Genomic DNA, 26,896 nt, shown 5'->3' on the forward strand with positions numbered 1-26,896 from the left:
GATTCTCCTATCTCAGTCTCCAGTGCCAGTTACTGATTCTCTTCAACTGCATCTAATACGCTATAATTTTAAACTCCTATATTGACTTCTTCTTCTTCTTCTTTTTTTTTTTTAGACAGGGTCTCACTCTGTCACCCAGACTGGAGTGCAGTGGCACAATCTCAGCTCACTGCAGCCTCTGCCTCCTGGGTTCAAGTGATTCTCCCGCCTCAGCCACCCAAGTAGCTGGGATTACAGGCATGTGCCACCAGGCCCAGCTAATTTTTATATTTTTAGTAGAGACGGGGTTTCATCATGTTGGCCAGGCTGGTCTTGAACCCCTGACTTCAAGTGATCTACCTGCCTCAGCCTCCCAAAGTGCTGGGATAATAGGCATGAGCCACCATGCCCGGCTACTGATATTGACTTCTTAATTTTAGTTGTTGCATTTTCAGTTCTAGAACTTTTGTTTCTTCTTTATGATTTCCAGTTCTCTACCAAAATTCTCAATCTTGCCTTTAATTTCCTTTAATATGTTAAGCAGACTTTAAAGTCCTTGTCTGATAAGCTCATTATCTAAACCCTCTGTGGGTCTGTTTCTACTGTTTTGTTCTTCTTGGTTTTCAATCATCTAATTTTGTATGCCTATTTTCAACTGAGTGGTTGATATGCTGTTAAGAAAAATTAATAGAAATAATTTTAAGTTCTGGATGTTATCTTTCTCTGGAAAGGATTTGCATTTGCTTCCTGCAGGTGTCTAGAAGTACTAGCAATCCTAAAACATCTTGCTTAAATCAGAGGTTGAATGTTTTGAAGCCAAGATTTAGTCCCTGTGAGGGCTAGTCTATTTCCAGTTCACCCTTTCTCCCATGATGTAGTCAGTCCTTAAAGATCCTAACCTAAAATGTGGGAGGTTTTCCAGGGCACCCCTCCCCAGGAAGCCCTCTTAGTCTTTTAAGACTGTTGAAAACTTATCAGCCTTTCAGGTGCTTCTTCTTGAACTAGAAGATATATCTAGGGGAAAAGTAGCCTCATATGTCAGGCTCACATCTCTGGGTTTCCTTTTTCTCCTATATGTTAGCCCCATAATTTTTCACTGTCTTGAATGGTCTCTAATGCCATAAAATGTAATATATATATATATATTCCAGTCTCCCTTAACAATTCATCATTCTTCCAGTCTTCATTAACATCCTCCTCACCAATTTTCCAGCCTACACCTATGAGCCACTTTTAAAGTCAATGTCTTAGGTTTTACTTTTCTGTTATGGCAACATCATACCGTTAGGTATCAATTTCTGTGTCAATTATCCATTGATACCTAACAAACTACCAAAATCTTAGTGACTTGGTATAGCAACCATTTTATTTGCTCATGAGTGTGTGGATCAGCATTTTGAACTGAGCACAACTGACAGTTCTGATCTTGCCTGGTGTAACTCATGCAGCTATAGTCATCTGGCAGCTCAACTGGGGTTATATATATATATATAAAGAAATCTGGTTCAGCTTTTCTAGTTTGTTCCCAATGGGAGGATTGGTTTATTCAGCCAACTAGTATTGAAACTTAAGGACTTTCACAGAAAACCTCCCCTTAGTGTTTTAAGACTTTTCCACTATTTGATTCCATACGTAATGAGTAGTTTTGAAATGTCTGTAAGAGTTAACATTAATTAACATGCCTTTTTTTTCTTTTTGCTTCTAAGAGCAAAGTCTTTTTCTCTAGACCCTCTGAGTCACTGATCTACCTATGAAAATAGAATTCAATGAAAAAAATGTAAAAAAAAAAACCCAAGGTAATATTCAATTTCTGACACTTAAAATAGGATAATGTGGCAAAACAATACCTTATTTATTGATTTATTTATTTTACAATTTTTTGTAGAGATAGAGTCTCACTTTATCTTCCAGACTGATCTCAAATTTCTGGCTTCAAGCAATGCCCCCGCTTTAGACTCCCAAAGTGCTAGGATTATAGGCATAAGCCACCAAGCCCAGCCAAGACAACACCTTTATCACTTCCTTTATCTAGTACAGATGCTCTTTGACTTACAATAAGGTTATGTCCCAATAAACCCAACATAAGTTGAAAATGTTCTAAGTCAAAATTGCATTTAATATACCTAACTAATGAACATCATAGATTAGTCTAGCCTACCTCAAATGTGCTTAAAACACATTAGCCTACAGTTGGGCAAAATCTTCTAACACAAAGCCTGTATTATAATATAGTGTTGACTATCTCATGTAGTTTACTGAATGTTGTACTGAAAGTGAAAAACAATAGCTGTATGGGCACTCAAAGTAAGATTTATACTGAATGCATTATCACCTGCACACCATTGTAAAGTTGTTTGTTTGTTGATTGACTTTGTAGGTTGAAATTTTAAGTTGGGGACCACCTGTATATGAAATCATGGAAGACCCAGCTCGTAAGATTTTCCTTTTAAGTCTTGACAGTGAAGCAAGGAGTTTGCTGCTAAGTGTTTTAAGAAAAAAAAAAAAAGCCAAATAAAAGGTGGCATGGCACACTAGTAAAAGAAGTGCAAAGTAGAAGATCATGAGGAAACTATGAGAAAGAGGGAAGCTAGGAGAGTGAAAAGAGCAGACTTCTGTACCAATTTTCCATTTTTTGACAAGTCTTTTACTATGTATTGGTGGGAGGAAAAAAAGTGAGTTAAATATGTGAGGGTAACTCTGAGGGCAGAACAAAAAGAGACCCCTGTCTCCCTTTTCTCATTCTGTTTAAGATTCTAAAAAGACATCACTTCTTTGGTCATCTCTACAACCAATGTATAGTATGGCCACATCAACTTGGCTACAAAGCAGAGGGTAAGGCAAAGATAGATCCTATATCGAGCTTTCCTGAGTCACTCTCAGTTCCTATATACTGTGGGCCTGCCATAGGGTTCCTGTGCCAGGGTGTGGTGGCCTTGCAGCCCGGGCTAGGGTATAGACTGCTGGGACAGCAAGGTAGATGAGACATATGATAGAAACTCAGAGGTCTCTAGGCAATGTGAACTAAAGTGAGAAAAAGTCAATCAGAGAGCCTGGGCCTGGCCAAGCCAAGAGCAACCATATCAGTATCATACCACCATACCACATATTACCTACAAAGTCAGCAGAACAGGGGCACAAAAATATCGAAAGGTATTGATTTTTCTTTGCCATTATGAGGTCTTATAAGCCATACGCACCATGTAGGGAAGAGCTATCTGAGAAACTGAGCATGTTTACATAAGACAGAATAACTCTACTGTTTGAATTACCTAATTAAATAAAACTTAAAATTGAGTTGGACATTTCATTAACCTTTTTTCTCTGCTAATATGTAGGTAGAAACTAGAGAGAAAGACCATTAGCTATAGATAAAATTAAAAATTAAATATTTTCTGGACATCCAAATTATAGTATGAGTTAAATCATGTATCTCTGATATACATGTTAGTTCAAACAAACAAAAACAGCTTATACTCTACCTGTCTGAAGAGATTAGGGAAGTCATCTGCATTGTTGACTTTTCTAATTCCCTTCCCTCCTCCTCCCTCTGAGGCCTTGATCATTACTGGATATCCAACTTCCTCAGCTGCCTTCAAGAAGGAAGAAAAAAAAATAGAAGATACAGTGTTATTACTAGGGAAGGAGAAAACTGGCATTTTTCTCCCTTTAAGAATGCAGTCATTTAGTAAGTCTAAATACAGTAAAATAGAAAGATCTTCAAGATACACTATTAGGTGAAAAAATAAATAGTAGAACAATATTTGTAGTATCAGGTTGAACCAAAAGAAATTGCCTTTTTCATAGATTAAAAAAATGACTGAATATAGGCAATTTCTTATGGTTCAATCTAAAGTAATGTCACATGGGTCAAAAACAGAATTATATATGCATTCATACACCCACACATGTAAGTGCAAAGAAGTGAAGTCCAGAGTACATACCAGCAATGATTTAGAAAAGAAAGATGGGTCCAGGCACAGTGGCTAACGCCTGTAATCACAGCACTTTGGGAGGCCAAGGCAGGCGGATCACCTGAGGTCGGGAGTTCAAGACCAGCCTGACCAACATGGAGAAACCCCGTCCCTACCAAAAATACAAAATTAGCTGGGTGTGATGGCGCATGCCTGTAATCCCAGCTACTCGTGAGGCTGAGGCAGGAGAATCGCTTGAACCTGGGAGGTGGAGGTTGCAGTGAGCCAAGATCACGCCATTGCACTCCAGCCTGGGCAACAAGAGCGAAACTCCATCTCAAAAAAACAAAAACAAAAAACAAAGAAAGATGCGTGGATATAAAACTTTCCTTTTTTCACTGTATATATTTCTGCATTATTGGAATTTCTTGCTTATAGTATGCAGGTATCCATGTATTACAATTAAAAAAAAAAAGACATAAGGAGTTCACTTAAAACAAGCTGAAATGGGGTTGGTTGCAGTGGCTCATGCCTGTAATCCCAACACTTTGAGAGGCTGAGGCAAGTGGATCACCTGAGGTCAGAAGTTCGAGTTCAGCCTGGCCAACATGGTGAAACCCCTGGCCCTATTAAAAATACAAAAAATTAGCTGGGCGTATACTGCATGCCTATAATCCCAGAGGCTGCAGCACGAGAATTGCTTGAACCTGGGAGGCAAAGGTTGCAATGAGCCAAGATCGTGCCAATGCATTCCAGCTTGGGCAACAAAGTGAGACCCTGTCTCAATAAAATAACCAAGTCATTCCTTTGTCAAAATATTCCAGTCTTTTAAGGTTTTGCTACATTATAAGAATATCTTTAAAATGTATCACCAGGCCTAGCCCAGTGCTTCACACCTGTAATCCCAGCACTTTGGGAGGCCAAAGTGGGTGGATCACTTGAGGTCAGGAGTTGGAGACCAGCCAGCCCAACTTGGTGAAACCCTGTCTGCACTAATAATACAAAAATTAGCTGGTCATGGTGGCGGGCACCTGTAATCACAGCTACTCAGGAGGCTGAGGCAGGAGAATCACTTGAATCTGGGAAGTGGAGGTTACGGTGAGCCGAGATGGCATCACTGTACTCCAGCCTGGGCAACAGAGTGAGACTCCAACCCAAAAAAATAAAATAAAAAAAGTATCACCCAGAAAAAGAACATTTCAATTTTTAATCTGTGTCAATCAATTACTTAATGAATGAAAATCTTTTACTCACAGTCTCACCTTTTCTAATGTTTCTTTAACTCTATTCTTTTCTATGCTCATATAAACAGAGTTAGTATGATGAACTCAATTGCTGAGTGATAGATGATCAAAGAGATAGCACAAGTGTGGAAAAAGACTTAAAAAAAGGGAAGTATCCCACAGGAGGTCAGTAAGAAAGAAGGTAGGCCTTTTAAAAATATGTGAAAGCTTTAGTAACAGGTCGCCCATTAAAAATATTTTGGAAGAATTTTAACACTTTAATATAGTGTTAAGTAAGGAGCGGGGAGGTAGAAGGACAAAAAAATATTAAGTAGAAAAAAGTATTATGATTACCAACACAATACATATAGTAAGACCCAAAACTTATAATTATCATAATTATAAGTATAGGAGTCTATTAATAAAGATTTTTATAAGATATAAATCTATGAGTTGAAAAAGGATAAAAAAATATGAATAGGTTAATGGGCATTATCTTTGGATGGTGTGTTTGCATGTGGCCTTATCATCATCTTTGGCTTTTCAAATTTTCTACCAGAAAATGCTATTTATAATTATAACCAGAAAAAATAAAAAAGAATGTTAGTCGATAACCAAAATAGCTAGAATAGCTAGTTCCTTACAAAGAGCTTCTACTCTTTTGCAAATTATAACAAACAAAATAAAGCATTTGCAATTCAATTAGAAATATTAATTCTTATTAAGGAGATTACAGGATGTTTAACTTAAAATGCAAACAATACAGCAAAATTATTTGAACATTCAGCATCCCTCTTGAATTTACATGACACAAGTCAAACTCAAGCAGCGTATTTTTCTACATTAGCCTCTTTCATTATCTTTCATTATACCTGGAAGCACAACCAACACTATTTATAAAAGTGAAAGGGGAACAAATTGGAGGGAACTATAAGGAAAGAAAAGGTAATGTTGGGGAAAGGATCTCCTTTTGCCTAGGTTCACATTTCTACATGGATAGACAATAATTAAGAGTAACACTTTCAGTCTTTCTGGGTTCACTCCCTTGCTCCTCCCCAAGGGAAAAATAATAAATTATGTGATTGGTCAACTTGGAAGGAGGGACTGAATATGCATAGCTCAGCCTCTTCCCCTTTGGGATCAGCCCACTGCACAGGACATATGCTCTTTGTCAGCTCTCAGCCATACACTAAGCTGAATTAAGCTCTCTCTCTGTCGGGGGAAATCTGTGGTCATTCAGCACTGCCAGTAACCAGTGGGTGAGTGAGCCTGCTTAACTCTGGTGTTCGGTTTACAAATCTGAATGTTGCTACACACTTAAGCCATTTTCACCAACATCTCTGTTCGTAATAAAGCTGACTGTTTGATCTCTGCTTCCTGGCTTCTTGGTTCTGAATTCAACCAGTGGAAAAAGTATGTTGTTTGTTGTCCGCGCCCTCACACACTAACAGGTGGTAGAGAGAGAGAGAATCAGCACCTCCTTAAAACTCTGACTTAATCACCTAAGAAATGTTCTGTCCAGATGAGCAGCCTGCTTCAAAATGAATTTAGATTGTTTACATTTAAAGTCACTTCCTCAATCTGTAGTTTTTAAAGGCAAAAGACTTATGCAATCTAAAGAGAAACCAGAGTATTCTATACTTTTAAACTACACCTCCTGGTCTTACATCCCTAACACCACCTTGGGTGTATGTCACGAGCCAGGCTCCCAATCTCCACATTTGTGACTATAATTGGTCAGTTGAAAGGTATCACTCCCTGGAGTTAGTAACCTACCTGTAGCCCATCATCCACATCTTTCACATAACCTTTTTCATATAGCTCCTGGGGAACATTTAAGATACGTTTTGAAAAATCATTTTCCTGCCAGTCCACACGAAGACCTGCAACAGACAATAGCAACTTAGGGCAATTATAAGAGCTTCTGCTCTTGTCAATTTTCTGCTCTGCATTCTTTGAAATGCTATCATATTTATCCAAAACTGAGAGTGTATGGGAGAAAGAAGGATGCCATAAAACCCTGATCAGTCCTTGGGGTTAACAGGATTTAGCCATAGCATGACCCGGCAACTTGGGTTCTTACGCTGGCAAAAGCCACCCGAGCTAACAGGGAGCAACTTATAAAAATGCAAAGACGTACAAGACCAAAACAAACAAAAAAAGAGCATGGCATACTTCTCACAGCAACTCAGCAGGCAAAATACCTTCAAACTGTGTGTTCAGGCCTGCTCCAGGGCCAAGAGGTCTGGGAAATAATTCAATCTTTATGAGCCCTTGGAAATAGAAATGGCGGTTTTATCGGCCTCAGCAGAGTCATGATTCCATGCTCTCTGAACGTCCCTGCACTCAGCCACAAGGGGAACACTATAGCCTCTCCATTCAAACAAGAACAAATTCAACCTTTTATTTTAAACTATTTGACCCAGCAGATCTGGAGAGGATATTGCAATCTCCCTGGAGAGCCAGAGTAACAAGGGTTCAAATCTGTTCAGCCTCAAGACAGTGGTCATTCCCATTTAAAAGAGATTTTAGTGTATGTCTGTTCCCAGTGCTTGAGTACTAAAAAAAAAAAAAAAAAAAAAGTTCATATTGTTATCAGCTATAATAATTCACATGGAACTGTTTAAGGGATGTATTGAGAATAAATTACTTTTTGAAAATTCTTGCCCCTCTGGCATGCCTGGAAGAAAGGTTAATTACTGACCTCATTTTCTGCATCAAGGGCAAATGAGGTTGAATGGTTTTTAAACAGTCAAAGCAAATCATCAATAGATTGTGGGTTGATATCAAGAAAACACTAGCGCCAGGCGCGGTGGCTCATGCCTGTAATCCCAGCACTTTGGGAGGCCGAGGCAGGTGGATCACAAGGTCAGGAGTTCAAGACCAGCCTGGCCAAGATAGTGAAACCCTGTCTCTACAAAAAAATACAAAAATTACCGGGTGTGGTGGCAGGTGCCTGTAATCCCAGCTACTCAGGAGGCTGAAGCAGAGAACTGTTTGAACCCAGGAGGTGGAGGATGCAGTGAGCCAAGATCATGCCACTGCACTCCAGCCTGGGCAACAGAGTGAGACTCCATTTCAAAAAAAAAAAAGAAAGAAAACATTGGCAAGGAAACATTTGAGTAAGTAGGTTTTAGGTTTTTCCTAGTGATCCAGGCTACTCCCAGGCAGGTCCGAAGACCTGGGAAGCCCACCTCTGAGGAAGATTCTAGCCTGCCCAGAGTACATCTAAACCCACAAAACCATATATTTGTTTTCCCAGGGTTTTTCTAAGTTAACTCACAAGATCACTCCAGATCACAATTTAACATCTGTGTCCCTGGAACTAAATTTATATTCCTAAAAGAATCACAGGTGTATTAATTAAGCCAGGAGCTACAAGGTACCATTAATCAACCAGTATTCTATTTCTTGTCAAGTATCCCAATACTTTTTCAAAAGAGGTAAGTCCCAAATATCCTACTGAGCTATTCTGTACTTCAAGATACAAACAAGAATTCAGTTCTTACCACTGCCACTCCAGGGAAGAGTTGGGATACCTGCAGTTTGAGCCACTATGGAAGATGCAATCTTATCCCCTAAAGCCCACATGGCCTGGCTTGGAGGACCTAAAAACAAAACAGGAAAAGAATACTGACTGTAACACCTTGGCCTCATTTCTGGCACATGTAGTTGCCTTGTATTATAGCTATTTATGTATTTGTCTTGTCCTCCCCCACCCCTCACATATCAAGGAGATCATAAATTGATTATGGGGACTATTATGCTTTGACTTATCTTTGTACCATCTATAAAACCTAATGTAGTAAGCTTTTTGTGCAGAGTGAGAGCTCAATATATATAAATATATGCTGAATTAAATTTTTGACAAATCCAGCTAGAATGTTATCATTCTTCATGATCCAACTTTACCAGATCAATAAAGTCTTCTTTTTTAAGTCAATATCCTGAAATAAGGACTTTAAAGTTTTAGGATTCAAGTCTGAAATAGTATACCCTCTTTGGTCTTAGGGGAACCCAAAAAGGAGACATCTTTAAAAAGGTTTACAAAACATAATCTTCATTGTTTAAGGTCTCTGAGACAGAGAGAAAAATACTTTGAGCTATATAACCTTGTTTTTCTCTCTGATAATAATGACAGCAGAAAAGTCAGAAGAAGTGTCTCTCACTTGTAGGAGTATCACCTATATGCTTAAATGCAAAGGTGCTGATTCATATTTAAGGGCACACTTCCAGGGCATCCTGAGTATTCAGTTATCTTCACTATCTAAAAACAGGTCATTTCCCACATGCTTTCTTAAGGTTAGTTGCAAAGTTTTAAAAGGTCAGTGTTTTAGATACCAAAGCCTTCTCCACATCTCCATATCTGACCCAGGGACAGAAAACAAAATCAAGATGAACTGAGATAAGCAAAAAATGAAAAAAATGAAAGAAATAAAGAGGGTTACTCTGAGAGTCAGTAATAGATTGAGGAAAAAAAAAAGAGAGAGAGAGAGCCCAGCATATGTTAAACAGAAGAAAATCAGAATATAGAGTAAAATGTGGGCAAAATTGACAGAAAGAAACAGAAAGACAGGGACAATATGTTAGAACGGCTTACCCATGAAGGCAATGCCATTTTTCAAGAGAAGTTCTGGTAGTTTGGGATTCTCAGAAGCATGACCCCAGCCAGCCCACACTGCCTGCAAGGGAATACAATATAATTCATTCTTAAAATTCATACAAAACCCCCACAAACTGCATGACTCTCTATCCAGGCTGGCCCTGTTTCTTGAGGTACAATAGTTCCACAGCAGCCTAATACTTAATTCAGCTTCTATGCTTGATTGTTGGCAAACTCTTTACAGAGTAACAATAAGTAGTCCATTGTGGCAAGAGCTCTGAAGGGGTCAAAACCAAGTTGAAATTGATACTAAGGTCCAGTTATGCTTGTTGCTCTTTAGGAAACTCAATTCACAGCCTAGGTTGTAAAGGGCGTTTTCTAGAAAAACTGGCTATGTTTCACATATTCAATTACTATGGCCACTCCATTACATCTTTATTGATTACACTGCCATCTAAGTTTAGTTTTTTCCTCTTTCGGCTTTAAGGTACCTACCCTAAACTTACTAACACAATGTGACAGGGAAGAAACAGCCTACTTCTTTAATATACCACCATCCTTTAGGCTAATATTCCACAATAAATAGGTAATTTTTACTGGCTCAAAGGTGAGATACTTAGAATAAATAATCTCTGAAAGACGCTTCTAAACCTTCTGTTTGTATTACGTTTACTTTATTTTTAGCCATTCCATTATTTCCATCTTTCTTTTCCTTATTTGGTTTAGTTACCCCATACACAGGCATTTAATAATTTTCAAAAACGATGCTTTACAAAAATGTTCTTCTCTAGATATCCCCTTGTGCCTAACTATAAAATGGCTGAATTTGGTTTTAAAGGACACACTGGCATCTCTTACTTGTACTGGGATCCTTTTAGCAATATCAAGAATTAATTCCACATTTGCATAGTTGTTGTTGTTTGGTCCTCCAGGCACTGGCACATAGTGATCTGCCATCTTAATGTATTCTGAAAATGCAAGCAAATTAATAGAGAACACATGATTGTTTTTTTTCCAGAAATTTAATTGCACAGCAAAACTATGTAAAGGTCAGGGACTATCATAAGTAACCACAGGACAAACAGCATTAGTAGGATAATTTCCAGGACCATTTAGTTCGAGGCTCTTAGTTTGTTAAGTCACAAGCACTAATACGAGTTAATCCCATATTTAGAAGCTCTTATACTAAAACAGCAGTTCTCCAACGTTTCACTATGTAATCTTTCTGAGGAATCTTTATGACTTCTATATCAAGGCTGATGTATCTGTCAGTTAGGGGCCCAAGTGCAATTACTCTATTCTGAGAAAAAGTTCTAGTCCTGACATCCTTTGTCTTTAACTGGCACTGGACCTAGAGAAAGCCCTTTTCCTGGTACAGAGCTTGACAGAATGGAGAAAGATAGGAGAGCCTGAATGGCTTGCAAACTGGCTAAACAAGAAAGGTTAGTTACAAGAGTGTCTGGAAAGAGTTTATCTGGAATACTGAGGGTAACAGGTATTTGAAAGAAACTTTAGAAAGATAACCACTTTCTTATATATATTTGTTGTACAGTATTCCCTTTCAAATTTGTTATCTAACATCTCTATTTTCCTATTCTGGCAATGACAATTGTAACAGAAGAGCTACCACGTGTAGGGACTGTAACTAGCACTTTATATATACATTATCTCATTTAATTCTCTCATCAACCCAATATATGATATGTGACAGAAAATGATGGCTTGGAGGAGTTAAGTAACTTTCTCAAAGTTCATTTCCACCATTTATATATTTATTTTAGCTTTCAAATTTCAACTCAAGCATCCACCATTATTTACTAATAATAAATTTATTTTATCTTGTTCTTTTTTAAAAATGTAAGTTCCAGGATACATGTGCAGGACATCCAGGTTTGTTACATAGGTAAACGTGTGCCATGGTGGTTTGCTGCACCTATCAGCCCATCACCTAGGTATTAAGCCCCACATGCACTGATAAAGGACAGGAACAGACAGACACTTCTCAAAAGAAGACATTTATGCGGCCAACAAACACATTTAAAAAAAAACCTCAACATCAGTGATCATTAGAGAAATGCAAATCAAAACCATAATGATATCATCTCATGCCAGTCAGAATGGTGATTACCTTTTCTTATTTCTAAATGATTTTAAGTCCTTTCTAAAAAAAAATTCTACTAAAAAAAATTCCACTAGAATTTCTTCAAAATTAAAATAGGCTTATTGTTCTCTTTGATTATAGAAGGGAAAGCATGCGAATTATTAAATAATGTTAGATAATACAACAGAATATAACAATACTATATTTTAAAAGTGAAAATTGGCCAGGCGCAGTGGCTCACGCCTGTAATCCTAGCATTTTGGGAGGCTGAGGTGGGCGGATCACGAGGTCGGGAGATGGAGACCATCCTGGCTAACATGGTGAAACCCCATCTCTACTAAAAATACAAAAAATTAGCCGGGGATGGTGGCACACGCCTGTAGTCCCACCACAGACAGAGTGAGGCTGACAGAGGCTGAGGCAGGAGAATTGCTTGAACCTGGGAGGCAGAGGTTGCAGTAAGCTGAGATCACGCCACTGCACCAACCTGGGTGACAGAGCAAGACTCTGTCTAAAAAAAAAAAAAAGAAAAAATTAGCTGGGCGTGGTGGTGGGCACCTGTAATCCCAGCCACTCAGGAGGCTGAGGCATGTGAATTGTTTGAACCCAGGAGGCAGGGGTTGCAGTGAGCCGAGATTGTGCCACTGCACTCCAGCCTGGGGGACAGAGCGAGACTCTCACCTATTGTCCCACCTCAAAGACAACCAGTTTATGCTTTATTGTATATAAATATATATATATATAGGTATATATATGTTTAATTTTTTTATGGATACCTAATATTTCAATAGCCTATACAATTCATTTGACTACTAACTTATCAATGGAAGTACAGATTATGTATAATTTGAAAAATAATAAAATAATGTGTGTCCCTGTACGGCTGTCCAATTATATCCACAGATATGTTACTAGCAATAAAACTATTGGGTCAAAAGGTATTCACATTTTCAGACTCTCACTAGCAACATGGGTACCAAATACTCTTACCTATGTTAGGTATTATCAACGTTTTCAATTTTGTCAGTTTTGTAAGTTAAAAAAAAATCTTTAGTATTGTTTTGGTTTAGATTTCTTTTTTGTTTGTTTGTTTGTTTTTGAGACCGGATCTCACTCTGACACCCAGACTGGAATGCAGTGGCATGATCATGGCTCACTGTGACCTCGACCTCCCGGGCTCAGGTGATTCTCCCACCTCAGCCTCTGGAGTAGCTGAGACTACAGGCATGCACCTCTATGCCCGGCTAATTTTTGCATTTTTTGTAGAGACAAAGTTTCACCACATTGTCCAGGCTGACCTTGAACTCCTGGGTTCAAGCGATCTGCCTGCCTTGGCCTCCCAAAGTGCTGAGATTATAGGCATAAGCCACATGCCTGGCCCTCCATACATTTTATCAATAAGGTATAATCTCTTAATCTTAATATGAAGAATAATATGATATCAAGGATTTGCATCAAAATAATTGTGCACGGGGTTAAGAATATAGATGAAACTAGATTAGCCATGAGATGATAATTATTGATATTGCATGACAGGTAGATGGGAAGGGATTCATTATACTCTTCAACTTTTACATAGTTAAAACACACACACACACACACACACACACACCAAAAAACACATTCATTTAAAATGCAAATCCTTAGATGTCCAACACACACACATACTCTCCTTAAAAGACAAAGTCGTGCTTTTGAGGATGGAAAACAAGGTCCCCCTTGGCAAATACTATATCACATCTTGCAGCCATCCATAATTTCTAGAAAACCACTTGTGTCATACCTTTATGCATTTGCATATGCTGTTCTTTCTGTCTGGTATACCCTTCTCTCCCCTCAATTGCTTCACTAACTCTTACCCATTCCTGGTTAGACATCATCTCTTTCAGAAAGCTTTCTCTCTCTTTTTTTTTTTCGTTGAGACTGAGTCTCGCTTTGTGGCCCAGGCTGGAATGCGGTGGCACTATCTCAGCTCACCACAACCTCCTCCTCCTGGGTTCATGCGATTCTCCTACCTCAGCTTCCAAGTAGCTGGATTTACAGGTGCCAGCACCAGGCCCAGCTAATTTTTGTATTTTTAGTGGAGACGGGGTTTCATCATGTTGGCCAGGCTGGTCCCAAACTCCTGACCTCAAGTGATCCACCCACTTCAGCATCCCAAAGTGCTAGGATTACAGGCATAAGCAACCACACTCAGCCTAAGAAAGCTTTCTCTTAAGCCTGCCCCCAAGAATTAGATGTCTCATCTCTGTGTTCTCACCAGACCCTGTGCATATTTCTTTTATAGCACTTACCTCATTGTATTGAAATCATTTGTTTCCTAGAACAAGATCACATCTTATTCAACTGTCAGTCTCCATGTTAAGTGAATGAATAAATGAATTAATTGGAGTACCAGGTAGAAATGAATGAGGAAAAAGAAACCGGGCCAGGCGCGTGGCTTACACCTGTAATCCTAGCACTTTGGGAGGCCGAGGCAGGTGGATCACAAGGTCAAGAGACCCAGACCATCCTCGCAAACATGGTGAAACTCTGTCTCTACTAAAAATATAAAAATTAGCTGGGCGTGGTGGTACACACCTGTAGTCCCAGCTACTTGGGAGGCTGAGACAGAAGAATTGCATGAACCCGGGAGGCGGAGGTTGCAGTGAGCTGAGTTTGCACCACTGCACTGCAGCCTGGCGACAGAGCAAGACTCCCTCTCAAAAGAAAAAAAAAAAACCACGCAAGATAATCTGTATTTATTATAGATGATCTCATCTTTACAATTACCCAGTGAAATAGACATTAGGATCTTCCTTTTATAAGTATGAAACTTGTGGCTCAGAGATGTGAAAGTGTGCATCTAAATGATTTCATATAATAACGTGATATAGTTTGAATGTATGTCCCTCACCAAATGTCATGTTGAATTGTAATCCCCAGTCTCGGAAATGGGGCCTGGTAGGAGGTGTTTGGATCATGAGGGCAGCTCCCTCATGAATGGCTTGGGCCATCTCCTTGATGATACGTGAGTTCTCACTCTAAGTTCATATGAGATCTGGTTGTTTAAAAGTGTGTGGCACCCTCCCCACAATTCTGTCTTGTTCCTGCTCTGGCTATGTGATGTGCCTACTCCCCCTTCACCTTCCCCCAGGATAGTAAGTGTCCTGAGGCCTCCCCAGAAGCAGAGCAGATGCCAGCACCATGCTTCCTGTAAAGCCTGCAGAATCGTGAGCCAATTAATCCTCTTTTCTTTACAAATTACCCAGCCTCAGGTATTTCTTTATGGCAATGCAAGAATGACCTAATATATAACATTTGCTTTCTAATAAATTGGTGACTTCTCAATTTCTAAATAAGATGATATAATAACCTTTCTTTCTTAGGAATAATCATAATACCATTGTCTCAACAAAGAAAAAACATATGCAGACTAAAATACGTATAAAAGGATAGCTCTTTTTCGCAGCTTCCTAAGAGTAAAAGATAAAAAAATGTAAAAAAAGATAGCTCTTCACATTATCTGTGGGTACTCTACCTTAAGAGATTATACCTTACTGATAGAAGGTATGGAGAAGAAAGACTAGTCACATCTTTCAGCTATACCAATAGTCTTTATCTACAACTATCAGACCGAGAACCATCTGAGTAAAAAGAATATGTAGACGAATTTACAGAGTGAAACACACTTCGGTCCCAAAAGGCCTCTCCCTCAGGAGGAGAAAAAAAAAAATCTTAGCCCAAAGTTTTTCTATAATTCAATATAACGCATAAGGAAAAAACAGCATTTCCTTCTAAATCTTTCCACTTACACATTCCAAAGAATGTGGCATAGCAAATATTTAACACTGAAAAAGGCATACACTTGAAAGCCCAAATCAACACTTTTGTTAAATTTCTTCCTACTTAGCCCTAGAACACAGGAATCTGTATTGAGGTTGACTATAGTGCAATCACTTTTATATGCCTATTACTGACACATTTTAAACAGAAATTATTTTAAAAGGATTTTACTTGGAAGTCCTGTGTTTGGGAATCCCCCTAAGTTAACATTCTCCTACTTAAAGGCTGTGCTGTTCCATGTTTTAGTTTTGAGAGTGATGCTTTCATAATGCTAATAACTCACCTGCATTGGCTTTAAGGTCTTCAGGAGTGACCATGACAACGAATCGAATTGCACGTTCATTTCGAAACATTTCATAAGACCACCTACGGATAGACCGCATGCATTTCACTGCTGCAATGCCATTGTTAGCAATAAGAACCTGGGAGGGGGAAGGAGATGGGAATGGGAGGAAAAGGCAGAAAAAAGCAATAATGGAGGAAAAGAGATGAGAGAATTTTTGCATATCTATCTTTCTGTGTAAAAGTCATACTTTCAACCAAGAATTCTTGTTATGGTCCAGACTGTTAGAAACTAGCTTCCCCATGGCCAAGCAGTATCTTTAAATGTTAACTAAGCAAATACTTGAGTATGTGCCAGCTAAAACATACTCCTTTCTAACTTCATTTATTTGAAGGGAAAATTCACAATTACTTAAATCCTGTGACTTTGTGAATTATTCTACCATACTACCATATCAATTACTAGGGAACAGAAGACAATGAAATTCAGAGGGATGATATATTATGTAATCAGGAATGGGGAAAGGCCAACCAGTGCAGGGCCATGCACTCTTTTCTGTTGCAATAAAATGAGGTACAGAGCACTGAGCATGTTTAAAAACCCTGGTATTAGTTACTTTTCTCCAAAATGCTGAACTCCAATACCTTAGAATTGTAGAGAATGCCTCAGAAAGAATGGTCACTGCTGTAGAAAAATCTAATAATCCTGAGACTTTCTGTAAACAAACCTTTTATCTCCTTACCTATCTTGCAGTCATGCCTCTAAGGATAACATAGACTAACAGACACATAATCTGTCTTTATTGGAAGACTAATAAAAGGATGCTGATGAAGTAATACTTTTAGGAGTGGAAATACAGGTCCCCATCCTTTAATCTTTTAATCACTGGAAGCTATTTCAGCCAAGTCATCCTCTCAGCTCTGACATGGTTTAGATAAAAGTGACACGGAATTACATTTCAAAATACCTGGAATCTCTAAGTATATCATGTGGTATATTCCCTTGAAACATCTCAAATACTTGGTGGAAGCCAGTAAGTCACAGTGTATCAAACTCTTTAAGCCTTCTCTTCTGAAACTCTCTCTACTCCCTTAGCTTTCAATCCAATGCTGTGGCATATTATCTCCCCACCAGCACCCACAAGCTAATCAATTCTTCATACTCTGTCGGATCAGTGCAGCCCCACCCTGTAAAACCACAAGATCTTTCAAAAACATGTTTTGTTTTGAGACAGGGTCCCTCTGTCGCCCACGTTGGAGTGCAGTGGCACAATCCATAGCTCACTGCAACCTTGAACTCCTGGGCTCAAGTGATCCTTCCATTTCAGCCTCCCAAGTTGCTAGGATTCAAAAATAACTTTATGAGCACCATTTTAACTCCTTAATTAGCTATGATTAAATTATCTGTGGTAAATACATATTATAAGAAAACATTGAAATTATATTAATAGAATGCTAGGGAGGCAGAAAGGCTATAATTCACATAAAGAGGCAAAGCCTCTGAGAATCTAAATATCAATTGGGAGCAAATCTAGACAACAAATCTAGGCAAGCATTGAATCCTATGTGCTTCTGACAAAATAATTCAGCAAGTTACAACTTACCTTCTCAATCACTTTATTTCCCCCAAAGCGAGTAACAAATTCTGCTGGAGAAGCCACAGTGAAATCTCGTTGAGAATCTATTTTCTTTCTGTCTCGGCCCTGCTTTACTAGGTGCAAGCCAGACATGCTGGACCTATAAAAATACAGAAGCCATAAAAACACCACCTATATTTTCTGGAGACCTGCTTTTCACTACCATACCCATAACAGTACTTTCACAACTGCATCCTGTGAAGACTGCATGCTGGCAGGTCACGTACTTTTCAAATAAAAGAAAAGAAAATGATTCTTGCTTGTGGAAATTTAAGAAAAAAAAAAAGCGTTTCTGAATAATAAAAGATAGTATCAAGGTTTACCAGCAGATGCCATCACAAAGAGATAGGCAAAGGATAGATGGTAGAAATAATAGACTCAGAGACCGTTAAAGCCAAAAAACAAGTTACCAGGGTTGTTTCTGGATCGTGACTCTGGTGTGCAGATGAACTTCACCTCTGTATCTCTGACTTCTATCTTTCTTATGACCTGTAACTCCACATTTTAAAACTGCCTACTAAACGTTTTACCTGGGTATCCCCTAGGTATTTCAAAATCAACAACTCCAAAACAAAATTCTTTACAAGGCAGCATAATATGCCATATTTAATCAGTTTTAAGGTTCTACTTCTCTTCTTTTTACTTTAAAAAAATCTCCAAAAAAAAAAAAAAAAAAAAATCTCCTAGGCCGGGTGCTGTGGCTCATGCCTGTAATCCCAGCACTTTGGGAGGCTGAGATGACAGGATGGCTTGAGACCAGGAATTCAAGACCAGCCTAGGCAACATGGCAAAACCCTGTCTATAAAAAAAATACAAAAATTAGCTGGCACAGTCGTGTGTGCCTGTAGCCCCAGTTACTTGGGGTGGGGTGGGGGGCAGCTGAGGCAGGTGAATTGCTTGGGCATGGGTGGTCGAGGCTGCAGTAAGTCATAGTCGTGCTACTGCACTCCAGCCTGGGTGACAGAATGATATGGGTGTCTCAAAAAAAAAAAAAAAAAACTGAAATTGGTATGTATTTTACAATTGATGCCTTATTAAATTGGCAGTACTGTTTTTGTTGTTGTTTTGTGCCAGAGTCTTGCTCTGTCGCCCAGGTTGGAATGCACTGGCCAGATCTCAACTCACTATAACCTTCAACTCCCAGGTTCAAGCGATTCTCCTGCCTCAGCCTGCAGAGTAGCTGAGACTGTAGGCGCGTGCCACCACACCTGGCTAATTTTTGTATTTTTAGTAGAGACAAGGTTTCACCATGTTGACCAGGCTGGTCTCGAACTCCTGACCTCAGGTGATCCGCCAACCTCGGCCTTCCAAAGTGTTGTGATTACAGGCATGAGCCACCGCGCCTGGCCAGCAGTACTGTATTTTTTCCTTAGTGGTACATAAAATAACAGCATTTCTAACGATCAATGGCACCTTGGATTAGACAAAATATGATAGTGGAAACAGCACAGGCCTGGGTTTACATTCCAGATCTGTCCACTTAAATGATCTTTTGCAAATAATTTAACCTTCTCAGCTTCAGTGTTCTCTTTGTAAAATATGCATAATATTCACTGTCCCGGTTATTTACCTATTGTCTTTCAGCTCCAAACCTACCCTTTTATGCTGTGCTCTGTGACAATGGGGCCAAGATTCTGCAAACTTCATTTCCAAGACTCCTTTGCTAGCTCCTTCCTGTTCTGTTCACCAAACCGGAAGGCAGAAAGGTAAGAAAAGGGCCTTCCTTCCTATTTCCCAGCTGTTATCAGCATTGCTCCAGCTGTAACAGAGACTTAATTCCAGTCTCTAGCTTCTTTCAACAGTCTGGTGAAAAGCCATAGAGGTACCAGCAGCAGTGGGTTGTGGCTCTTTGGCAGTCAGAATATCAACCTTGCCATGCTCACTCATCCTCTGGACCTCACTGCCTGGGCCTATCAATCACCTGTCAGGCCAAGGATCTGAGTACTAGCTACTCAAAGCTTACGCCCAGAGGTCCAGGCACCAGCCCTCCAGGGGACCTCCACCAAGCTCCTAGGTTCTGGTAACACTACCTCCCTTTTGTTCTCCCAGACTTACGGGTGATAGCCACTTCCTCTAGTTATTAACTCTGGGGTACCTCAGAGTGCCTTTTTTGTTGTTGTTCTTTTATTCTTCTAACACCCAATTATGCAATTCTCACTATTGAATGTTCTCTGTTTATAACACCTAGTACAATTTATTTTCCTTTTGACTGCACCTTGACTGATGGACCCCCCAAAAGAGTGTTCAGAGGATTAAATAAGATAGTGGATATAAGCTCTTTTGTACACTGTTCGATAGACAGTTGTTTTCTTTTCCTATTCCCACCTTTTCTTCCTTTCCCTTACAATTTAAACTTGATGGGGTAGTAAGGTATCTTTTCAAAATAAGAAGGTATGATTAAAATCTTCCTACATGCAGCAAAATATCTAGATTTCTGTGCACATACATAGTTTTACATATACATATATAAATGAGACCAGTCTTTCTTTCTTCTCTGAGTGTCTCTATGCATAAAACTCAATGAGTGGGCATTTTCCCTACACTTCACATGACTTAGTGTGGCTCTTAACTTGCAAAACCACCACCTACGGTAGTATAACAAGAAGGGACAAGGTCAGGCACAGTGGCTCACACCTGTAATCCCAGCACTTTGGGAGGCCGAGGCAGGCGGATCACTTGAGGCCAGGAGTTCTAGACCAGCTTGGCCAACACGGCGAAACCATGTCTCTACTAAAAAAAAAAAAAAAAAAATAGCCGGGCATGGTGGTGCACATCTGTAATCCCAGCTACTCAGGAGGCTGAGGTGGGAGAATCACTTGAACCCAGGAGGCAGAGGTTGCAGTGAGCAGAGATCAAGCCACTGCACTCCAGCCTGGGCGACAGAGCGAGACTCTGTCTCAAAAACAAAAAGACAAAACAAAACAAAAAAAACAAGAAGGGACAGTTCAGAGTCTAGCAGCTACTTTGCCTACTAGACTTAAGGATAGCCGTAAAAAAGGCTATGCATTCTGCTGTTGGCACTCAATATAAAATGCTCTGTACCCTTCTTAGAGACTGACATTTCAAGCTAGTCAATCTATTAAAATTTTCTTCATCCTTTTCTATCCAGGTATTTAGTTATACTGCATCTGGACTGGAACTTTAAAGTTAAGAGGCACCTTATAGAAAAAGAGGCCCAGAAGGAGAATGATTTGTCTAAGGTCACAAAGGAAGTCTGTAGCATATATAGACCAGAAAATCAGGTTTCATGGTCATTTCAATGTTCTTCCAATTACACTACGCAACATATCTAATGATAATAAACACCAGAGGTCTAAAAACAGTGCCAGTGTACATGTTTTCTTTCACTTTTTTAATCGTTTCATTTTTCTTTCATACATTCTTTTTAATTTTTTTATTATTGCATATGTTTTTAAATAAATAAAAATTACCTTTCTGTCCTTAACTTTGTCATGAACCTACTTCTTTTGGGCCCCAAGTCCATGGATCATTATCAGTGTATCAGACTGGGCAATAACACAAATGAATCTCAAAAACCTCATGTTCAGAGAAGGAAACCAGACACAAAAAAGTATATACCATATGACTCCATTTGTATGACAAGGATAACTAATCTACAGTGCAGAACACGAATCAGTGGGCTGGGGCTGTAGGAACCGACTGCAAGGGAGTATGGGAATGATGGAAATGTTCTATAGCTTGATCTTGTAGTAATGGTTACACGGGTAGATATATGTGTTAAAACCATCAAACTACATAATTTTAAAAGGTGAACTTGGCCTGGTACATTGGTTCACACGTGTAAACCCAGCACTTTGGGAGGGCAAGGCAGAAGGATTGCTTGAGCCCAGGAGTTCAAGACCAGCCTGGGTAACACAGAAAGAGCTCATCTATACAAAAAAATCAAAAAATTAGCCGGCCTTGGTGGCACACGCCTATAGTCCCAGCTACTTAGGAGTCTGAGGTGGGAGAATCACTTGAGCCAGGAAGACTAGGCTGCAGTAAGCTATGATCACACCACTGCACTCCAGCCTAGGTGACAGAGTGAGATCCCAACCCCACTCCACCAAAAAAAAAAGGGTAAACTTTACTGTACTTAAATTATACCTCAACAAACCTGACTTTTGAAAATACTGATTTAACTGCCAGGCATGGTGGCTCCCACCTGTAATCCCAGCACATTGGGAGGCTGAGGCAGATGGATCACTTGAGGTCAGGAGTTCGAGACCAGCCTGACCAATATGGTGAAACCCCTTCTCTACTAAAATTACAAAAATTAGCCGGGCGTGGTGGCAGGTGCCTGTAGTCCCAGCTACTTGGGAGGCTGGGCAGGAAAATCGCTTGAACCCGGGAGACAGAGGTTGCAGTGAGCCGAGATCACGCACTGCACTCTAGCCTAGGCAACAGAGTTAGACTCCATCTCAAAAAAAAAAAAACAAAAAAATCATTTAACTGTCCACATAAAACAGGTATATTTGGCTGTAAATTATTCCTCAATAAAGTTGGCTTTTAAACAACTGTTACTAATGGTATGGAAAGGCAACACAGAGAATAAGGCTAAGGAAGTACCCACACCTTGAAAATCGGCAACTATAAGTATGGCACAATCAAACATTTCTTCATCTGTCCTCATTATCTTCAACCCTCTGGGCACCTCCACTTCATATCCCACAAGTATTTCAAAGTCTGAGGATACAAAAATGTCAATCAAAATGCAAACTAGGACTGATCTTCTTAGGAACTTCCATTTTTCCATTACCCCATATACATTTAGATACCTAACCAATACCATGTGCTCTCCGGCAGAAATATAATCTACTCTATCACAACTTGGCTTTCTCAACAACAGGAATTCACCACTGCATTATAGTATTTTTGTCAGTACTACTCCAATTCATTCTTCAAAATGCAACTAAACTGTCAGTGCTCCCAGTGAGCCTTTGCTGATACTGATCCTTCCAACTTCACCCCTTAAGGAGGTAGATAACTGAGCTTCCTCTGCGCCACACCAGAACATGCACTTACATCTTTCCTCCCAATCACACTGGACTGTTACATGAGTTTAACACATCTGTTTTCCCTGATAAATAGTGTGTGTTCCTTGAGGTCAGATACCCTTATTCATCCCTTGAGGTCAGAGATTCTTATTTATTGCTGTATCCCCAGCACCAAAGGGTACCTGGCACAGATAGAAACTGCTCAAACATCTTTGGGTTTTTTTTTTTTTTTAGACAGAATCTCACTCTGTCACCCAGGCTGCAGTGCAGTGGTCCAATCTCGGCTTATTGCAACCTCCGCCTCCCAGGTTCAAGCGATTCTTGTGCCTCAGCCTCCCAAGTAGCTGGAATTACAGGCATGTGCCACCACGCTCGACTAATTTTTTCTATTTTTAGCACGGACGGGGTTTCACCGTGTTGGCCAGGCTGGTCTCAGATTCCTGGTCTCAAGTTATCTGCCCACCTCAGCCTTCCAAAATGCTGGGATTACAAGTGGGAGCCACCACACCTAGCCTGCTCAAACATTTTTGAACGGTGATTATTATTTATTAATTATTGACAACTACACAAAGTAACACTATTTCTGAGTACTCGCTATGGGACAGACACTATGCTAAGCTCTTTACATGTATTGGCGTATTAATCCTCACAATAATGCTATGATGTTTGAGCACCATTTTACAAGTGAGGCTCAGCGGGATTAGGTAACTTGCCCATGATCATTCACACAGCCAGACGTAACAAAACAGATCTGAATCCAACCTTTCTGACTCTAAGTCCTTGAACTTGACATCCTACAATACTGCCTTAAGTTAACCTGCACTGAATATAGTCACAGTTAATTATTCACTGTATATCCATGTAAAGAATTATGTTTTTAGAGCAGGGGTATCCAATCTTTTGGCTTCCCTGGGCCACATTGGAAGAAGAAGAATTGTCTTGGGCCACATATAAAATACGCTAACACTGGCGGGCACAGTGGCTTGTGCCTGAATTCCAGCACTTTGGGAGACTGAGGTAGGTGGACCACGAGGTCAAGAGATCAAGGCCATCCTGGCCAACATGGTGAAACCCCATCTCTACTAAAAATACAAAAAATTAGCCAGGCGTGGTGGCGTGTGCCTGTAGTCCCAGCTACTTGGGAAGCTGAGGCAGGAGAATCGCTTGAACCCGGGAGGCGGAGGTTGCAGTGAGCCGAGATCACGCCACTACACTCCAGCCTGGCAACAGAGCAAGACTCCATCTTAAAAAAAAAAAAACACACTAACACTAATGATAGCTGATGAGAAACACATACACACACACACACACACACACACACACCTCATAATATTTGTTTTTGTTTTTGTTTTGAGATGGAGTTTTGCTCTTGTTGCCCAGGCTGGAGTACAATGGTGCGATCTCGGCTCACCGCAACCTCCGCCCTCCTGGGTTCAAGCGGTTCTCCTGCCTCAGCCTTCCCGAGTAGCTGGGATTACAGGCATGCGCCACCATGCCCGGCTAATTTTGTGTTTTTAGTAGAGATGGGGTTTCTCTGTGTTGGTCAGGCTGGTCTCGAGCTCCCAACCTCAGGTGATCCACCCGCCTCGGCCTCCCAAAGTGCTGGGATTACAGGCATGAGCCACCACACCTGGTCAAAAATCTCGTAATATTTTAAGCAAGTTTACGAATTTGTGTTGGGCCTCATCCAAAGCTGTCCTGGGCTACATGCAGTCCATGGGCAGTGGTTTGGACGAGCTTACTTTAGAGCAAATACCAGGTGATATTTCTTTAAAACAGTTTTTGGAGAACAAATTTCTTAGATCTTTGCTGCCCATGTCTTCCAATGTTTACATATAAGCCCCAAATATATGCTGGTCATATTAACCATTACAAATCTCAATTCTCTCAAGAACTGAAAGAACGCCTGATGATGTTATTAAATAAATGACTGATACGATTATACTAATCTGAGGTGACATATACTAAATAAATGTAGTCTTAAAGTTATCAAAAAATTAAGATAAAATAAAACATGAAGGAAAGGGCAAGAGTAAAAGGCAATGCCTTTTAGGAGAAATTTTTTTTTTCATTGAAACTGTAAAAATGTGAAGATACTAGAATGTTAATGTGACTGCTCTAAGAAGTAATTTTTTAATGTTGCACAAAACGTAGTATGAATTTCATATATTCAATGAAAAATGTGCTTATGCATCTAATAAGCAAAGTTGAACTACCCTTGCAGAAATGTATTACCTGTTCAATGGCCTAAGGGATAATAGGTAATTTTAAAGAGGGTGATACGAGCATTTGTAAAGCTCTGTATAACTGTATAACATCATGTAAATTTGTATGATTTTGTTTTGTGAATATAGTTTCAACTTGCTAAGTAAAGCAATAAGGGGCAAACACTAAACTTACTACTTAAAAAGCATTAAACAGACTTTGTAATGATAGTCTTTCAAGGTTTACCCTTGCTGCCATTATGCTGCTATGAAATTCTCAAAGCATCTTGAGAAAAACAAGCTTTGATTCCCCTTGGAACTTTCTGAACAGGGCAAAGTATATAAAGTCCTCTCAAGGGAAAGCCAGAAGTTAACAAAAAAAGGCATTCTTTAACTTAAGCAAGTTAAAAGAAAGATCAGACTTTAAACATAAGCATTTTTCTGTGCATCATCCTGGAAGATTTCAAAATGAAAAGAAGAGAATAAAAAAGGATAAAGAGTATAAGAAAGGCCAGGTGTGGTGGCTCACACCTGTAATCTCAGCACTTTGGGAGGCCAAGGTGGGCGGATGGCTTGAAGCCAGGAATTCAAGGCCAGCCTTGCCAACATGGCAAAACCACATCTCTACTAAAAAAAAAAAAAAAATACAAAAATTAGCTGGGCATGGTGGTGTGCCTGTAGTCCCAGCTACTCGGGAAGCTGAGACAGGAGAATCGCTTGAATCTGGGAGGCAGAGATTGCAGTGAGCTGAGATCGTACCACTGCACTCCAGCCTGGGCAACAGAGCGAGACTTGGTCTCAAAAAAAAAAGAAATTGACTCTAGGCAAATGACCAATAAGTACTCCAGTGCCGGCACTATCCATGCAAAACAGGAAACAAAGTGTGAAGCAATGCAAGCACATATGTGAAATTTGGCTCCACACTAAATCCGGCTTTACGATTAACCATATATTTAAAAAATTGGCAAACTGCCAACATTTTTTTACAATACTTATTTTTACTTTAATCAAGACTAAGAACTTTAACTATAAAAATGTTAATTAGCCAAATTTCTCCAGTTCTCTATCAGGTTTTAAGAAATATTTTATTATCTAAACTTTTCCACGTCTTTCTCCCCTCCTTACCGGTTCCTTACTACATTGTTTCATAAATAACCTTTTCAAATCTGTAATTGAACTAACTTTTAGATAACTTCTGAATTAGACAAAATTATTATTTTTTCTCACTAATCACACACTTTCTGGCACATTTTGTATACAGAATCACGTGTTAACTAGAATTCTTATCCTTAGTAACCTAAAACTTTAGTGAAACCCGAAAAAGCAAGAAATCCTGAACCATCAGAGATAAAAGCATTATAGATAAGAACAATTCCACAACTTTTAGAAACATATTTCCCCATGTCACAACCTTTTCTTAATTGGGACTGACCCAGATATTCAATGAGCATCAAAAATAATTTTAGGATTTTTTTTTTTTTTTTTTTTTGAGACAGAGTCTTGCTCTGTCCCCCAGGCTGGAGTGCAGTGGTGTAATCTCAACTCATTGTAACCTCCTCTTCCCAGGTTCAAGCAATTCTCCAGCCTCAGCCCCCGAGTAACTGGGATTACAGGCACACACCACTATGCCCAGCTAATTTTTGTATTTTCAGTAGGGATGGGGTTTCGCCACACTGGCCAGGCTGGTCTCGAACTCCTGATCTCGGGTGATCCACCCTCCTTGGCCTTCCAAAGTGCTGGGATTATAGGCATGAGCCACCACGCCTGGCCAAGATTTTAATTTACGCAAAAAGATTACCTAAAACATTTATCCCATTCACTGTACTCAATTCTTTCATGTTTAACAGTTTATTTAGATAACTTCTATAAACGGAGATATCAGACACTAACATTTAAAGTTAGTTATTTCCTTGCTAACCATGTTTTTAATAGCCAGTGAACATAAGGTGCTCACCTAAACCTAAGTAACAGCCTTAAAGGTAAATACATTGGTATTTTTTTTTGCCAGTAACTCAGAAGACTTAGCTAACAACATTAAGTTACTCTCATTTGTTGAAAAAAAAAAAGGCACACAAACCAAGATCATTTTGTTTGGGCTAAGTTAGTAGTTTTATAACCTTCTATGCCAAACATT

General features: G+C 39.5%; 1 protein-coding gene across 5 annotated transcripts in view; it reads right to left on the reverse strand.

Annotated features, from left to right (window-relative positions):
- The window catches only part of ACACA (acetyl-CoA carboxylase alpha), a 275,744-nt gene that overhangs the window by 181,842 nt on the left and 67,006 nt on the right, over nt 1–26,896 (reverse strand). For all 5 annotated transcript variants that reach the window (XM_055257045.2, XM_055257046.2, XM_063628639.1 and 2 more), the window contains 7 exons: nt 17,529–17,661; nt 15,926–16,064; nt 10,575–10,684; nt 9,714–9,795; nt 8,623–8,721; nt 6,890–6,996; nt 3,459–3,569 (listed from right to left, as the gene is read on the reverse strand). In XM_055257045.2, the coding sequence (XP_055113020.1) occupies nt 3,459–3,569; nt 6,890–6,996; nt 8,623–8,721; nt 9,714–9,795; nt 10,575–10,684; nt 15,926–16,064; nt 17,529–17,661 (781 nt within the window). The remainder of the gene's footprint in view (nt 1–3,458; nt 3,570–6,889; nt 6,997–8,622; nt 8,722–9,713; nt 9,796–10,574; nt 10,685–15,925; nt 16,065–17,528; nt 17,662–26,896) is intronic.

The sequence above is a fragment of the Symphalangus syndactylus genome, chromosome 20 (genome assembly GCF_028878055.3).
Source record: "Symphalangus syndactylus isolate Jambi chromosome 20, NHGRI_mSymSyn1-v2.1_pri, whole genome shotgun sequence".
NCBI classification, from domain to species: domain Eukaryota; kingdom Metazoa; phylum Chordata; class Mammalia; order Primates; family Hylobatidae; genus Symphalangus; species Symphalangus syndactylus.